Genomic DNA, 16,892 nt, shown 5'->3' with positions numbered 1-16,892 from the left:
AGAAAGCACCTTCCGATAGCTTCGATATTTACTTCTGGTGGGATAAGGAAGTGCTCTGGCCACAAGAGCTCTTCTAAAATCTTTTCCCCTAGGACTGCTTCCAGGACCTGCATTTCCTCTGAAATACACACTAATTCCTTTATGATGAAATCATTTTTTAAACTTACCTGTTTTTGTTCCATTTGAAAATGAGACAGACAGACTGATATACATGGTGCAGGTGGAGGGGAGGTTAGGAGGGTGGGAGAGAGAAAGAAGAGAGAGAGAGAAAGAAAGAAAGAGAAAGAGAGAGAGTAGAGAGAGAGAGATCTCTTTTATCAACTGGCTTACTCCCCAAATGCCTGCATGGCCAGAGCTGGGCCAAGCTGAAGTCAGGAGCCTGGAATTCAACCCAGGTCTTCCACATGGGTGGCAGGGACCTGAATATTGAAGCATCATCTTCTGTCTTCCAGGCACATTAGCAGGAAGCTGGACGGGAAGTGGAGTGGGCAAGACTTGAACCAGGCACTCTGATACAAGATGCAGTCCCAGACTGTTGCACCACATGCCCACACACACATATGTGCACACAGGGGATCTGAAGGTTTCTGATGGAAGTAGGTATAGGATATTTGCGTGTAGGTAGATAATGCTATGTGTTAAATAAATAATGTTTGAGATTCCAATCAAGAAATCTTTGAGTATTTTCACAAAAGTATGTTTGACTTGAGTAAGGAGGAACATACACAAGTTCCCAATTGTGAATGATGAAAGAAGCACACAAAAGTTACATGCTTATTAAAAATAATTTTGAGATAACAAAAACTGGAAACAACTTTAAAGTCACAAATTGATTGAATAAGCTGCTCTGAAAAATGGATTGCTGTGTAGTCATTAAAAACCACATTTAAGAACAGGTGTTGGGAACTTTTTTTTCTTTTTTAGCAAAAGACTGCATAGCAAATATTTTAGGATTCCCAAGCCAGGCAGTCTGCTGCAACTACTCAACTCTACAGTTGTGCTGAAGATACTGCCGACAGTACTTGAGCAACAGAGTGTGGTTGTGTTCAATAAAACTTGACTGAGAAAACAGACAGTCGGCTGGATATGAATCATGGGTAGGCTGTAGCTTGTGGACTTTGATTTAAAGAATATTGAGGGGCCAGCACTATGGTGCATCAGGTTAAACCATTACTTGCAGTGCCAGCATCCAATATGGACCCTGATTCCAGTCCCGGATGCTCCACTTCTGATCAAGCTCCCTGCTAATGCACTTGGGAAAGCAGCAGAAGATGGTCCAAGTCCTTCAGCCCCTGTACCCACATGGTAGACCCAGATAAAGTTCCTAAATCCTCGTTTCAGCCTGGCCCAGCCTTGGCCATTGTGGCCATTTGGGAAGTGAAGCAGAGGATGGAAGACCTCTCTGTCTCTCCTCTCTCTGTAACTCTGCCTTTCAAATAAATAAATTTTTAAAAAAGAAATAATATTGAATATGTGATTAAAAGTTGATAATACTGATGTTTATAATTATTTTTAATATAGCTAAAATATTATTATAATATATTATGTAATTATTAAAGTTATGATTATAATATAAAATTATAATATTGTTACAACAAATAGGATCCAATTTTTTTAGAGAAATAAGTTTCATTTTTGAAAATAATTAACTGCAAATTAGACAAAGGGTTCATTATCTCCCGGGATAGTGGTTATCCGTTGGTGTGATTTTTGTCCTTCAGGAAACATTTGACCACATCTGGAGACATTTTTGCCACAACTGGAGGTGAGGGGCAGTGGTCACTACTGCCACCTGCAGGATAAAACCAGGGATGCTGCAAAACAACCTACAACTCACAGCACAGCTCTGACAGCAGAGAACTATTCTGCTGTCCTGTTAGTCGTGCCAAAATTGAGAGGCCCTAAAGAGGGAGTAGAATCGGTGGATATTTCCTTATTCTTTTCTAATTTTTAATTTTCTACAGTAAATTTGTATCTTCCTAGGAATTGGAAAATTCGTATGAAAATAACACTGTGTACGTGCATGATTTCATTCCCAAAGGACAGAATGTATTAACATGCAGTACTGATAAGGGGAAAGAAGAAGAGTGGTAACGCAACACTGGAAGAAGTGCAGCACGTCCAGGGACATAAAACAGGCAAATATTGATCAGTGTCATTATAATTTTAGAGATAAGGAAACAGCAAAGCCATAGATACAATTTTGTGACATAATAATGCGTTTTAGTCTTGGTATTAAGTTTATAAGCCCTCAATATAAACAGTATTAAATATTATTCTAGTACCATTTGTTTTAAACAGACAGAGAAAGATTCCAGGAGAGTCTGGGATATTAATTTTGCAGGACACTTTTTTTTAGTTTAAAGGTTTTTTGTTGTTGTTTTGTTTTGTTTTTTAAGATTTATTTTATTTAATTGAAAGGCAGAGTTACAGAGAGAGGTAGAGAGGTCTTCTATATGCTGATTTACTCCTCAAATGGCTGCAATGACCGGGACTGGGCCAGGCCGAAGCCAGGAGCCAGGAGCTTCCTCCAGGTTTCGCACAGGGATTCAAAGGCACAAGGACTTGGGCCATCTCCTGCTGCTTTCCTAGGCCGTAGTAGAGAGCTGGATTTGAAGTGGAGCAGCCAGGACTTGAAACAGCACCCATTTGGAAAGCAGGCCAGGGCTTTAACCTATTGTGCCACAGTGCCAGCCCTGGGACATCTTTTTTACTTTATTTATTTGAAAGGCAGAGTGACAGAGAGAGGGAGAGAGACACACACTCTCACATACACACAGATTTTCTTGCACCCACTTGTTCGCTCCCCAAATGGCTTCAACAGCTGGGGCTGAGCTAGGCTGAAGCCAGGAGTCAGGAACTCCGTTGAGTCTCCTATGTGGATGGCAGGAGTCCAAGTTCATGGGCTATTATCCACGCTTTTGCAGGCTTATTAGCTGGGAGCTGGATAAGAGGTGGAGTGACTTGGACTTGAACTAGAGTTCTGAGATGGGATACCAGTTTTGTAGGCAGCTGCTTAACCTGCTGCACCACAGCGCTGGCCACTGTGTGACAGTTCTTAGAACTGAAATCAGTTGTGTTAAGATCAATGAAAGGGAATACTGTTTTACAGGTTAAGAATTAGCACAAGGAAGGAGTTAAACCTGAGATTGAAAAGGAAAGGGGAGAAGGAGAATGATTTGTTGAAAACCTATTTTGCATGGTGAAATGTCTTAATGTCCCCATTTATGAAAAAAGAACCTGTGTTTGAGCTAAAATTATTTTCTCAAAGTCACAGTGGAAGAGTAAGAGCTGATTTGAATCCAAATAATCCATACATTTTCCCTCTCTATATACTGTTTTTTTTTTTAATAGAAAGCAATAAGAAATTTATGGTTGTTGATGTTTTGGTGAGTCAGGAGGGAAGCTTAGGAATGTTTAAATCTGACATTGTGAAGGGAACTTCCTAATCACCCTTCAAGTTCAAGCTCAAGCACTTGTGTCACACTGACCCAGACAAGCACCTCATCCCTTGTGTGGCCAGAGGTCTTGATTTATCTGTGACAGTATTTGCCAGGCTCTTACCTTTGTTGACTGATCTGTCTCTCTTCCTGATATGAGCTTCCACTTTATAGGAATCAAGTTTCATCCTTACTTGCTGTCACAGCACATTCTCCATAAAAAGAACTTGCTTAATGAATATTATTTTTAAAAGAGATTTATTTGATTTGTTTGGATGGCAGAGTGGTACACACACACACAGACAGAGTGAGGGAGAGAGAGACAGACAAAGAGATCTTCCATCTGCTGGTTGACACCCCAAATGGCTGCAATGACCAGGCTGGGTCAGGCTGAAGCTAGGAGGTAAGAACTCCACCCTAGTCTCCCACATGGGCAGCAGGGGCCCAAGGACTCAGGCTGTCATCTGCTGCCTTCCCAGGTTCACTAGCAAGGAACTGAATCAGAAGCAGAGCAGCAACGCCTTGAACGAATGCTTGAATATGGGATGTGGGAGTTGCAGGTGGTGGTTTAACCTGCAGTCCCACAACAATGGCCCCCAGTAGGTACTTTTGTAAGCGAGACTCTCACTACCTTCCAAAAAACTTGTTATGGAATCCCTCTCAGAAGAACACTCCCTCTCCTCTCCTCTCCTCTCCTCTCCTCTCCTCTCCTCTCCTCTCCTCTCCTCTCCTCTCCTCCCTTCTCTTCTCCTCCCCCCTTCTCTCTCTCTCTTCTCTCTATTTCTTAGACTGATTTATTTATTTGCTAATCAGCTACAGAGGGGAGGGAAAGAGAGCTCTTCCATCCACTGGTTCACTCCTCAGATGGCCTGGATAGCTGGGGCTGGGTCAGACAGAAGTCAGGATCCAGGAGCTTCGTCAGGATGGCAGAGGCCCAAATACTTGGGCCATCTTCTGCTGCTTTTCCCAGGCCATTGGCAGGGAGCTAGATTTGAAGTGGAGCAGCCAGGACAGGAATTGGTGCCTGGATGGGATTCTGGCATCGCAGGAGGGTTTTCCCACTATGCTACAATGCTGGCCCCCTTTAATTAATTAATACATTTATTTTGAGAACACATTGGACTCAGCACATCTCTAACATTCCCTTGTCAAAAATGGAAGGGCAGTTAAGCAACTTAAATGATCACATTTTGCTAGTCGTTCTTGTAATGTGGCAGATTGCCTTGTTTTATATATGTTTGTATGTATTTTAACCGTCTTGCTGTGAGTTCTTTTGAATTCTGCCATCATGTTTAACCGTATGTATAACCACCAAGCATTTCTCACGTAAGACACTCATCAAATCTTTTCAGGGGGAAAAAAGAGAATAAAACACTGAAATTTGATTACATGCAGGGATTAGGGCTCATGAAGAGTATGTCCAAGATATTTGTAGTGGGTAAAAGCTGCTGCCTCCAGTGCCAGCATCCCATATGGGCACTAGTTTGAGCCCTGGCTGCTCCACTTCTGATCCAGCTCTCTGCGATGGCCTGAGAAAGCAGTAGAAGATGGCCCAAATCCTTGGGTCCTGCACCGGTGTGGGAGACCTGGAAGAAGCTCCTGGTTCCTGGCTCCTGGCTTTGGATCGGCTCAACTCTGGCCATTGCAACCATTTGGGGAGTGAAATAGCAGATGGAAGACCTCTCTCTCTCTCTCTTGCTGCCTCTGCCTCTCTGTAACTTTGCCTTTCAAATAAAACAAATAAACCTTTAAAAAACAAAAAAAAAAAGAATGGCTGGAAAATAAATTTCAGTGAAGTAAATGGTATTCTACTAGGTTAGATTTGAAATAATGTTATGTTGACCTTCCCATTAGCATGTTTACTGCCCGACAGAAAAGCAGCTGAGGGTCACATTTTAGAAACAAAATTTGTGACATTTCATATTTCGTGACAAATATGAAATGATATATCTGTCAAACTAAACATAGGGAAATGCAATTTCAATCAATCTAAATACTGGAAAAAATCAGCTTTTTATAGGTATTAAATGGAGGAGGAAAGAGAGATGTGATTACGACATGAGGGAGAAGGAGAAGAGAAGAAATGAAAGGATTGAGAGGAGAGAGAAATGAACTCAGCTTACAAGGAACCTGAAGTAGTAATAGAGAAAGGAAGAGGGGCTGTAGGACTGGTGTGAGTGTCAGACATAGGTAGATGGGACATTCTTGGCTTTGTTATCAGCTTTATTGAGAGAGAATTGACATACCGTAAAATTCACTCTTTTTGAAGTATATAACTAAATGTCTTCTACTATAATCACAGGGCTATGAAATCATAGCCAATATCTATTTTTAGATAAGAAGTAAAAATCAAACACACACCCGTTCACAGTCACCTCCCATGTCCCTTTCCTTCTCCCAACACTCTAGCCCAGACCTGGGCAGTCACTGTTCTGCTTCTTATCTCTATGGATTTACCAATTCTGACCATCACATATGATACAGACTTATTGTTCTTGAGTTTCTCATTTAGCACAGTGTTTCCAGGTTCACCCATTTTGCACTTTTTATACCTCATTGGTTATTATTACTGAATAACATTCAATTAGGCAAAATTTTCACATTTTTTCTGTTACTCAGTTGATGACATTTACAGTATTTATTTATTTATTTATTTTGACAGGCAGAGTTAGACAGTGAGAGAGAGAGACAGAGAGAGAGTTATAGACAGCAAGAGAGAGACCGAGAGAAAAGTCTTCCTTCCGTTGGTTCACTCCCCTAATGGCCGCCACAGTTGGCGTGCTGCGCCAATCTGAAGCCAGGAGCCAGGTGCTTTTCCTAGACTCCCATGCGGGTGCAGGGCCCAAGCACTTGTGCCATCTCCACTGCCCTCCCGGGCCACAGCAGAGAGCTGGCCTGGAAGAGGAGCAACAGGGACAGAACCGGCGCCCCAATCGGGACTAGAACACAGGGTGCCGGCGCAGCAGGTGGAGGATTAGCCAAGTGAGGCATGGTGCCGGCCGGTATTTCTACTTAATAGCTAAAATATTACAAGCATTAATACACCAATTGTGTGAACATAAATTTTAATTTCTTTTTTTAAATATTTATTTTCTATTTATTTCAGAGGCAGATTTTCAGAGAGAGAGAGGAAGAAGAGAGGGGGAGGGAGAGAGAGAGAGAGAGAGAGAATCTTCCATCCACTGGCTTACTGCCCAAATGGCCAAAATGGCTGAAGCCAGGAGCATGAAGCCTCCTTCAGGTCTCCCACTTGGGTTCAGGGGGGTCACTGTTTTCTAAGGTGCACTAGCAGGGAGCTGGACTGGAAGTAGAGCAGCAGGGCCTTGTACAAGCGCCCAAATGGGATGGTGGTGTTGCAGGTGGAAGCTTAACCTGCAGCAATGCAGCACCCCCTGTAAATTTTCATTTCTATTTAGTGTGTACCTAAGCGTGAAATTGCTGGGTCATGTGGGCATTCTGTAAATTCAATGATAATTCCAAAATGACTGTCACTTTGGCATTTCCACCAGCGATGTACAAAGGTCACAGTCTATTTACATCATTGCCAACACTTACTATTTGTTTGTTGTTGTTGTTGTTGTTGTTGTTTTGATTATAGCAATCCTAGTGGATGTGAAGGGTATGTCATGGTGATTTCGACTCACATTTCACTGATGACTACTAATGCTGATCATCTTTCCTTGTGCTGTTGGACTTTTATATATCTTCTTTGGAGAAATTTATATTCAGCTATTTTGTTCATTTTTAATTGGGTTATTTATTTTCTTATTATTGCATTGTAGGAATTCATTATATATTCTGGATATGAATCTTTTCTGACATACTAGTTTGCAAATACTTCCTTTTTTCTCTGGGTGTGCTTTCACATTCTTTATAGTATCCTTTGCAACATAAAAGTTTTAGTTTTGTTATAGCTCTGTTTATTTATTTTTTCATTTAATTTTTGAGCTTTTGGCTTTGTTTCTAAAAAATCAGTGCTTAATTCAAGGTGGTAAAGATTTATTCCTTTCTTTTCTTCATAGAGTTTCATAGTTTTGTCTCATATTTAGATGCATGAAGCAGTTGAGTTTAATTTTTGTGTATAGTATGAGCTAATAGTCTAACTTCATTCTTTTGCATGTGAATATCCATAATTTCCAGCACTGTTTGTTGAAGACAATTCCTTTTCCTATTCAAGAGTTTTGTTGCCTTAAAAACTAATTGACTATGATAAGAGTTTTTTTTTTTTGATATGCCATTGATGTGTATGTTTATATGCCAGTACTGCATGTCTTGACTGGTGTATTTTTGTAGTAAGTCTTGAAATCAAGCAACATAAGTCCTCTAACTTTTTTCTTCTTTTTCAAGGCTGTTTTGGCTATTCAGAGTATCTTATAATTCCATATGAATTTGAGTACTGACTTTTTCATTTCTACAGTGAAACCAGCTTAGATTTTAGTAGGAATTGTGCTGAATCTGTAGACCAATTTTGGTAATGGTACCATCTTAATTTTATTTTCTTTGAGAGGGAGAAAGAGAGGGAGAATGAGAGTGAGAGGAAGAGGGAGAGGAGGAGGGAGAGGGAGAGGGTGAGGGTTTGAGAGAGGGAGAGGAGAAGGAGATAGAGGGTGAGAGGGAGAGGACAGGGAGAGGGTGAGGAGAGATGGTGTGGGAAAGGGAGAGGGAGAAGCGGGGGAGAGGGTGTAGGAGAAGGAGAGGAGAGGGAAAGGGAGAGGGATTTTTCATCTGCTGATTCACTCTTCAATTGCCTGCAATAGCTGGGACTGGGCCAAGTTGAGCCTGGAACTCAGGGCCTTCCACATGAGCTGCAAGGAGACAAACACTTGGGCCAACACCTGCTGCCGCCCAGGGTGTGCATTAGCAGGAAGTTTGATCAAAAGTAGGGGAGGTGGGATTTGAATTCCAGCACTCTAAATGGGATGTAGGTGTCTAAGTGGCATCTTAACTGCTGGGTCAAACACTAGCCCCCTTATCTTTTAAAAACAATGGTTTGTAGTTTTCAGTTCCATTTTCTTTAGTCAAATTTATGTCTAGATATTTTATTATTTTTGATGCCATTGTAAAAGTAAGTGTTTTTCTAAATTTTGTCAGGATGTTCATTGAGGGTGTTTAGAAATAGAGTTGCTTTTTGTATATTGATGTTGAATTATGCTGAACCTATTTGCTGAACTTATTTGAAATAATGTTTTTAAAGTGGATTCTTCAGGATATTCTATGTTATCTGCAAATTAAGATAGTTACTATTTCCTTTCCAATCTGAATGCCTATTTCCAATGTGGAACTCTTTTGTTTGCTAATTGGGCTGGCTAGACCCTCCAGTACAATGTCGAATAAAAGTGGAAAAAAAAAAAAACAGATATCCTTGTGTTGTTCTTGATCTCTGGGGGAAAGAATCTCTGGGGACTCATTCCACATTGAGCATGGTATTAGCTGTCAGGTTTTCAAAAATGACCTGTACGAATGGTTTAGGAAATCCTCTACTATTTCTGGCTTGATTAGTATTTTTACCATGGGAAGTTGTTGGATCCAAATGTTTTTGACCTGCTTTTGTCTTTTATTCTATTAAAATTGCATTTCATTTTCTACAAATAAACAAAAAGTGTCTCTATCTCACCTGGTTATGGTGAATGATCCTTTTTGTTTGCTGATGAATGCAGCTTGCAAGTCAAGGTTCTTTTTTGAGGTTTTTTGTGTATCTATTCATAAATGATATTGGTCTGTAGCTTTCTTTGCTTGTGATGTCTTTATCTTATTTTGGAATCTATATACTATTGTGCTCATATATGGAGTTGTAAAGTGTTTCCTCCCCATTGTTTTTTTTTTAAATGTGTGAAGAATTTATATTGATTCTTTGAATATTTGATAGAATTTACCAGTGATGCCATCTGGTCCTGGGATTTTCTTTGCAGAAAAACTTTCAGTCATTAGTTTGGTATCTTTGCTTGTTATGGATCAATTAAAATTTTCTGCATTCTCTGGAATCAATTTCAATAACGTGTCTTTAAGTTACCTAACTTATTGACATCAAATAATAAGAATATTTTCTTCTAATTATTTTTATTTTTGTTAAGGTCAGTAGTGAGCCCCTTCTTTTTCTTGGTTAGCAGTTTTCCCTCCTTGTCTTCTCCTTTAGTTTTTGTCTTAGTCTAGTCAAAGCTTGTTAATTTTGTTGATGTGTTCAATGAACCAGCTTTTGGCTCCATGGACTTCCTCTATTGTGTTACTCTTCTCTACTTCATCAGTCCCAACTGCTTCTTCCATCCTCCAGACGTTCCATTTAGCTTGCTCTAATTTTTCTATTTATGTAGAATATCAGCCTATAATTTGAGATGTCTTATTTGTTAAGGTGTTATTTTTTTTAAAGAGAAAAAAGAGGGTGGGGAGGAGGTGTGCACACACACACACACAGAGAGAGAGAGAGAGGGAGAGAGATTTTCCATCTGCTGTGCCCATAACAGCCAGTGCTGGGGCCAGGTAGAAGACAGGAGGCAGGAACTCTGTCACATGACCTCACATTAGCAGGAAGCTGGAACTGAAAACTGAAAGTAGAGTGGCCAGGAGTTGAACCAGCATTCTGATATGAGATGCAAGCATACTAGGTAGCGATTTTAACCACTGTGTTAAACACCTGCCCCTTATTTTTTGTTAAATGCAGGTGTGTACAGCCATAAATACACCTCTGGGCAGTGCTTTCACTACATTCCATCAATTTTGGTGTGTTATATTTTTGTTTTCATTCACCTCAAAGTGTTTTCTACTTTTCCTAGTGATTTCTTCTTTGACACATTAATTATTGAGAACATATGGTTTGATTTCTGCATATCATGGTTTTCCTATTTTCCTTCTCTTATTGATTTCACATTTAATTCCATTGTAATTTGAAAACATACTCAAACGTTATGATTTCAATCTTTTTAACTTTATTGAGACTTACTCTATAGCATCATATATGCTTTATCATGGAGGATGTTCCATGTTCACTTGAGAAGGCTGTCCATCCTGCTGTTAAGAGAAGTGTTCTGTAGATGTCTGTTAGCTCTGGTTGTATTATAATGCGGTTCAAGTCTCCTTTTTTGATCTTCTGTTTGGGTTTTCTAGTAATTATTGAAAGTATGGTATCAAAACTTACATTTTTTCTTGTTGATTTAATTCTTCTTCCCTTCAATTCTGTGCTTTTTGCTTGTGTATTTGGGGGTGCTGATGTTGAATGTACATATTATCATAATTTTTTGTTATTAATAGATTAATTATTTATCATTGTTAAGGCCCTCTTTGTCTTTACAATGCTTTTTTGTTTTAAAAATCGATCTTCTCTACTGTGGGTGTGGGATTCTTATTCTCCTCTGTTTGCTGTTTACCTGGTATATCTTTTTTTATTTTTTTTAAGTTTTTTTATTTTTTAATTTTGACAGGCAGAGTGGACAGTGAGAGAGACAGAGACAGAGAGAAAGGTCTTCCTTTCGCTGTTGGCTCACCCTCCAATGGCCGCCACAGTACAGCACGCTGCGGCCAGTGCACCACGCTGATCCGATGGCAGGAGCCAGGCACTTCTCCTGGTCTCCCATGGGGTGCGGGGCCCAAGTACTTGGGCCATCCTCCACTGTACTCCCTGGCCACAGCAGAGAGCTAGCCTGGAAGAGAGGCAACCAGGACAGAATCCGGCGCCCCGACCGGGACTAGAACCTGGTGTGCCGGCGCTGCAAGGCGGAGGATTAGCCTAGTGAGCCACGGCGCCGGCTAGGTTCTATTACTTTCAACCTGTTTTTGTCTAGTGGACATTTCTTATTATACCACCATAGATTAGGGATTCACATTACTTTATTGTCATTATCACTGTTATTTGATATTTAGCTAACTACTACTGTAGGTTTTATTCCTTCAATCTTTCTAAGCCTTTGTATTGAGATATGTAAGTGCATCATCACAAATAGAAGAGAATTTTTTCTCTTGGGTTTCAAAAGTGATTAGAGCCTGTAAATATATACTTTCTCAGAAGAGTTGGTACAGAACAGGATGAAGCTGTGGCTTGTGTCTTTCTTAGGGGCTGGTATTTTCCCCCATTACTGGGATTATCACCTGCTCTCAACACTAGTCTAGAAATTCAGGGTCTGCTTTGTGATAGCCTAGGGTCAACCCTGCAATTGTATTCCTGACATTCCAGACCATACTCCCCTTGCCTGACTGGCAATGGAAAGGAAACAGGGTGTAACAATAGGAACACTGGAATGCTCCGGTTCTGGGTTGACCTTTGTATTGCTGCTAATCCTTTATTTTCTTAGGCAAAAGAGATGAAAGTAAAACTGAACAGGAATCCAAAGACTTGGTAGGAGTCTCCCCTTCTGAAGCTTTCCCCAACCTTCACACCTTCCAAACATTTGGGAAAGGCAGGAAGTTTTCCCTGTGGGTTGTCTTTGTGATGACATGATGCGGCAGGTTCATCAGTGGGGAAAACCCCGTGTGAGAACACGCCTTCTGTGTACATTCCCAATATTTGCTATAAGTAGGGCTATCCCAGGTTGCTATCAGAACACAACAGAACCGCCAGGGCACTGGGTACCCAGCACTGAGCAGATCTGTTCTTTGAGCTGAAAATGACGTGTGGTAGCAAATCTTTACTTCTGTCTGCATTGATGTCATTGCTGCTACTGCATCTCTGCAGCAAGTTGGAAGGTAAGTGTCTCTCTTTCTGTTAGTACAGGGGGAGAATTATTTTATTTCCCTCTAAGCTTTGAGCTCTTCTGGACAGTCCCTAAAGGCTAGAAGCCTCTTAGGACCTGTACAAGAGAGCCCTGGGAGATGTCAGCTCATTGGTGATTGGAGGACAGGATTACTGCTGCTTGCTGCTGATTAGGCTGTTTTATTTGCTGTCAGTCCCTGCAGATTTAGGGAGTTATGGGCTCTTAGAGACCTCTTAACTTCAGAAGACAGCCAAGGTCCTGTTTCTGGGATGGAATTTGTGTAATAGTATCAGTAAATGGGATCATTCCAAAATGTAGAGAAAACTCCCATTTCTGGTTTATACAGCTTTAGTAAAGTTTAAAACTCATCCTTCGTCGGCATGGCACGGCACCTGACACCGTATTTACTAGACCTTGGCTGCATCCCTTGCCAGCTATGAGATAATGTTTGCCCCTGACCTGACAACGTGCTGTAATTTAACTCAGGAAAGTATCCAGTTATTGCTTTATAACTGAAGAGAGCATCATTTTTAGCAACAGATGCCTTCCTGAAAATGCACACGTTGAACTCTTACAAACAAAATTAACAATTCCCATGAACTAATATTACAATTTCAAAGTACTTTAGTTGTAGCTCCCAAAGGTTGCATTTTTAAAAGTGTAACTTCTTTGTAGCTTCTGTAAATCACATTTTTCTTTCTAATCATGCTTCTTAATACTCAGTAGCCAGATAACAGATAGAGTCCGACAGTTGATCTATTTTCTAAATTTGGGAAGTAGTCTAGTAAGATTTTTTCTAACAGATGGTAGAATATCATATTCTTGAGTGTTTACAGTGAATGAAATGAAATCCCATCAATTTGGATTTCCTACTAAAAGTATTCTACTTATGAGACGTCACTTGTTTCTAAACCGTATTATTGAAGCAGAGCTTCCCAGCACACAAACTATTTTTAACAGAACTGGAAACCCTGTGAAATTGGACCTCAAAGATCTAGTAAAGGTTTCAAAGACATTGAAACTCTTCTACTGAACAGCAGATTACTTGTCATGTAAATCAGATTCACTAGCTGTCACCAACTTTAGGTTGTTCTGTAATACCAATCACAGTGTAAGTCATTCGTGTAGACTCAATGCCTTTCATTTCACTTTTAGCAGCAAGTAACTTTGACTGCTGCCTTCGGTATACAGAATGTAGAATTCATCCCAGATTTATCGTGGGCTTCACACAGCAGCTGGCCAATGAAGCGTGTGACATCAATGCTATCATGTAAGCTATTAATTGTTTTCATTCAATTATATCTGGAATAGATGACAATTTAGATTATAAAACTTTTGGCCTTTTTGAATTTCATTCAGAAATAACTAATGTGACGAAGATAACTTTGTTATACTTGTGAATTTCTAATTCTAAGTTCATTTTCAATAATATTGGAATAAAGCAAAAATTAGAGATTTTTTTTCAAACAAAAAAGAAGATGATATGACACCAACAAGCACTTTCTAAGGTGAATTTACAGGCAATTAAAGTGCTATCTCAGGATATGGAAGATGTGTGTTTTGAAATCCAGAAAAAAGTTAGGGAGGTAAAGTAAAACAGTCTAGCTACATTATCATGTATAATATTCTTGATTAATATAAAAATATTATGTTTTGGAATGATATATGTTATCAAACAGATATATACACATTTCTACAATCATCTTGGGACTTTATCATCCCACCATTGTCTCATCATTTATTATCATTTATGTCTCAGAAAAAGTCTGAGACAATCACTTTCATTTCTTGCATGAAACTATCAGGATTTTCTTTTTACATTTTCTTTTGCTTCATTAGCTGAAATGTTTAATGTATATAATAATCAACTGGAAAATGAAATTTTCATTGCATATCCTTTAGAATATCACTTAAAAGCTCATTAAATACAAATAATATTCTGGGTTTTCAGCCTTCACACAAAGAAAAATTTGTCTGTGTGTGCAGATCCGAAGAAGGAATGGGTGAAAAGAGTTGTGCATATCCTCAGGTATGGAACATTGACAATAAGCTTTCTCTAAATATTTGTATAAACAATAGTGAGCAATGGGTTGACCATAGACTTGCTGGAATTCTTTAGCCTAAGTGCTATGAAATTTTTAAAGGGGATTTTGGAATTGGTCCAAGAAAACAAAGACTACATTTTCCTACTTACAGATTATTATTATCATAATTATTATTTTAACTTAGTGATTTTCACATGATGTGTTAGGTTTCTCATGCATTTGATAGTCACCAATGACCTGGTTCTTGATTCAAAGATGCCTATTTATGTCATTTAATGACAACCTGAAATTTGGTAGTTAAAAACTGAAAAAATAAAAATTAGAGAGATCAATGGTTCTGATTTAGATTGAGAGTACCAAGTGGCAACATTTTATCAATGGGAGGAAGGCCCTTACCCCAGTGTGGCATAGACACTGAACTTGGAGACACGGACTAAGTGTTCAAATCCTGCTTCTGTCTTTCATTACCTGAGTTATGCTGAGTGGGGTTCATCTCTCTAAACCACAATTTCCTCATGAAGATTCTGAACTTCTTGGCATCCTGAGGTGATGTTGAGGGTATATGCTACAGTCTTTAGGTACCAAAACCATTCCCACAATGCAGTCACCCTGTCTTTGCTTATACTTTTTTTCTTTTTCTCTTTACAGTAACAGAGTCAAGAAGATGTAAAAACAAATGCTATTCTGGAGTAGGATTGGACACAGCCCAAGAACCAAAAGAACCTATGTAGGGTTGGAGATTTCATTTGCACATCATTGAAGGTCTAGCACTTATCTGATTTATACCTTGTTGGGCTTGTCCAGTTAATGAAGTTGATTCATATTGCATCATAATTTGCTTTGTTTAAGCACCACATTAGAGTCAAACTGCTTTGTGTTAAGTTATTTACAGTTGTAAGTTTTCTATGTTTGTCTATTTAATACTGTTTTACCATAAGCTATTTGGTTTAGTGCAAAGTATAAAATTATGTTTGGGGGAATAAGATTATAAGGGCTTATTTGCAAGCAACAAGCTATTTTTAAAACAACTACTTAACATTCTTCTGTGTATATAATTTTGTCTCAAATTGTTGTAAATCTTATAAAGAAGAAACATTATAAGGATAAAAAATGAAAATAAAACAAGGAACCAAAAAGTTGTTTGTATATAATTTATTAATATGATATACATTGAAAACACTTAAAGCCATGAGATATGAACAGTTTCTGGAAAGTTATTTTCCTCATTTACTTCTCTCTGGTTGTTCTCTTTATCTCTGTTCCACATGGTTATAGGCTTAAGATTTTATGAATTATAATAAAAAGTTTATTGTTTCTAAATTCTAGGTTATACAAACCAAAGATTAGAAAGATCCTATACTTGAGATCCATATTCTAGTTTTTACTAATATAAAACCTTTTTAAATTAAAAGAGTGTATCAAAATACTTTGTGAATAAAGGTACACAACGCTCAATTAGAAAATACTTTCAGAAATGACTGAATTCTTTATTCTGTCACCAGTCAGGATTCTATGAATGGTTTAGCACAGGAATATTACTTTTTAAAGTCCCCCTGGAATCATCCAAAAGTATTTTCCAAAACGGTATGTCTGCTTAGAGGGTTCTTAGAAAATGACTGCTTCACTAATCAGAGGGGAGACTGCAAATGTGAGAAAGCTTGCAAAAACCCTGCCGTAGAATGAAAAGACCCTGCACCAATGTAGCTAATGTTCCAACATCATGCATTCAAGTTTGCACCCAGCAATCCATATGTTTTGCTTAGATTCTAAAGGACACAAAGGATCATTGGAGACAGGTATGTTGACGATATGATGCAAAGCCCTGATGTACAAATTCATCAGGCAGGGCGCAAGTGCATCATCCAAAGCAGAGCCACAGACAGTAAGTGGCTCAGTATACCTGAAAGGCAGCCCTGTGCCTAGGAATAGCAACTTTGAGTCATCAGGGAAAGTATTATCAACATCCTGTTGGTTTATTCATCACACCCAGATTTAGTACCTGTTGTGTGCCAGGCACTGTGCCCAGTGCCAGAGAGATTGAGTGATTTAAGGCTTGGTAACTTTCTCATAGATACTTCTGGCTGAGCAACGTGGTGAGAGGGAGGAACAATGATTAAAGCAGCTATTACCAACACATGGAGGTAAGCATCCCATGAAGAAAGACACGGGGTGCCATTAGATATCAATAGTGAGAGCTTCCATAAGAAAAGGATGCTCAGCCTACCCATGTTAAACAGCCGACATTCGATGTTCTCGATCCTTGAAGATAGCAATTTTGCACTGTTTAGTTCATGGACCAGAAGTAGGTAGCCATTTGGAAAGAAGGAAGCAGGGAGTGTCTGGAAATATCTGGAGACATGCTTCAGTTGTCACAAAGTCTGGGAGTGGGGAGCTGGAGCTATTCAGTGGGCTGGGGTGTGGGATGCTGAACCTTATGGAATGTGCTGGATCATTCTGCTCAATAAAGAATCGTCCTGCTCAAAATAGCAATCATATCACTATCAAGCAATATCGTTCAAAGGGAAAGTATGCACTCCGTGGGGGTGGAAGTGGAACATTAAGGGAAACTCTTGCCTCAGCTAAATATAGTGGTTTTAAATTGACATGGGTACCCTGAGAACCATCGAAAAAGACAAGGCAGATGTGGTCTTTGCATGGCAGAAGAAAGGGGGATGAGGCTCATGGGAAACAGAGGCACCAGCTGCAATGAATAAGGTGGGAACTGATGA

At 39.4% G+C, this 16,892-nt stretch overlaps 1 protein-coding gene across 4 annotated transcripts in view; it reads left to right on the top strand.

Annotated features, from left to right (window-relative positions):
• Positions 1 to 15,299, top strand: part of CCL20 (C-C motif chemokine ligand 20) — a 72,832-nt gene extending 57,533 nt beyond the window's left edge. Inside the window, exons 1-4 of one of the 4 annotated variants that reach the window (XM_017343177.4) lie at positions 10,380 to 12,110; positions 13,277 to 13,388; positions 14,070 to 14,147; positions 14,812 to 15,299. In XM_017343177.4, the coding sequence (XP_017198666.1) occupies positions 12,032 to 12,110; positions 13,277 to 13,388; positions 14,070 to 14,147; positions 14,812 to 14,833 (291 nt within the window). In that variant the 5' untranslated portion in view covers positions 10,380 to 12,031 and the 3' untranslated portion in view covers positions 14,834 to 15,299. Of the gene's footprint in view, positions 1 to 10,379; positions 12,111 to 13,273; positions 13,389 to 14,069; positions 14,148 to 14,811 lie in introns of those variants that run through there. The other 3 variants (XM_008259272.5, XM_089328913.1, XM_089328912.1) reach the window with 3 other exon arrangements.
• Positions 15,300 to 16,892: the final 1,593 nt, after the last annotated feature.

The sequence above is a fragment of the Oryctolagus cuniculus genome, chromosome 3, assembly GCF_051225735.1.
Source record: "Oryctolagus cuniculus isolate XC-2025 breed Fujian yellow rabbit chromosome 3, ASM5122573v1, whole genome shotgun sequence".
In the NCBI taxonomy this organism is placed as follows: Eukaryota; Metazoa; Chordata; class Mammalia; order Lagomorpha; family Leporidae; genus Oryctolagus; species Oryctolagus cuniculus.
Note: the sequence above shows the minus strand (reverse complement) of the source record. Positions and strands in the feature narration are given on the sequence as shown.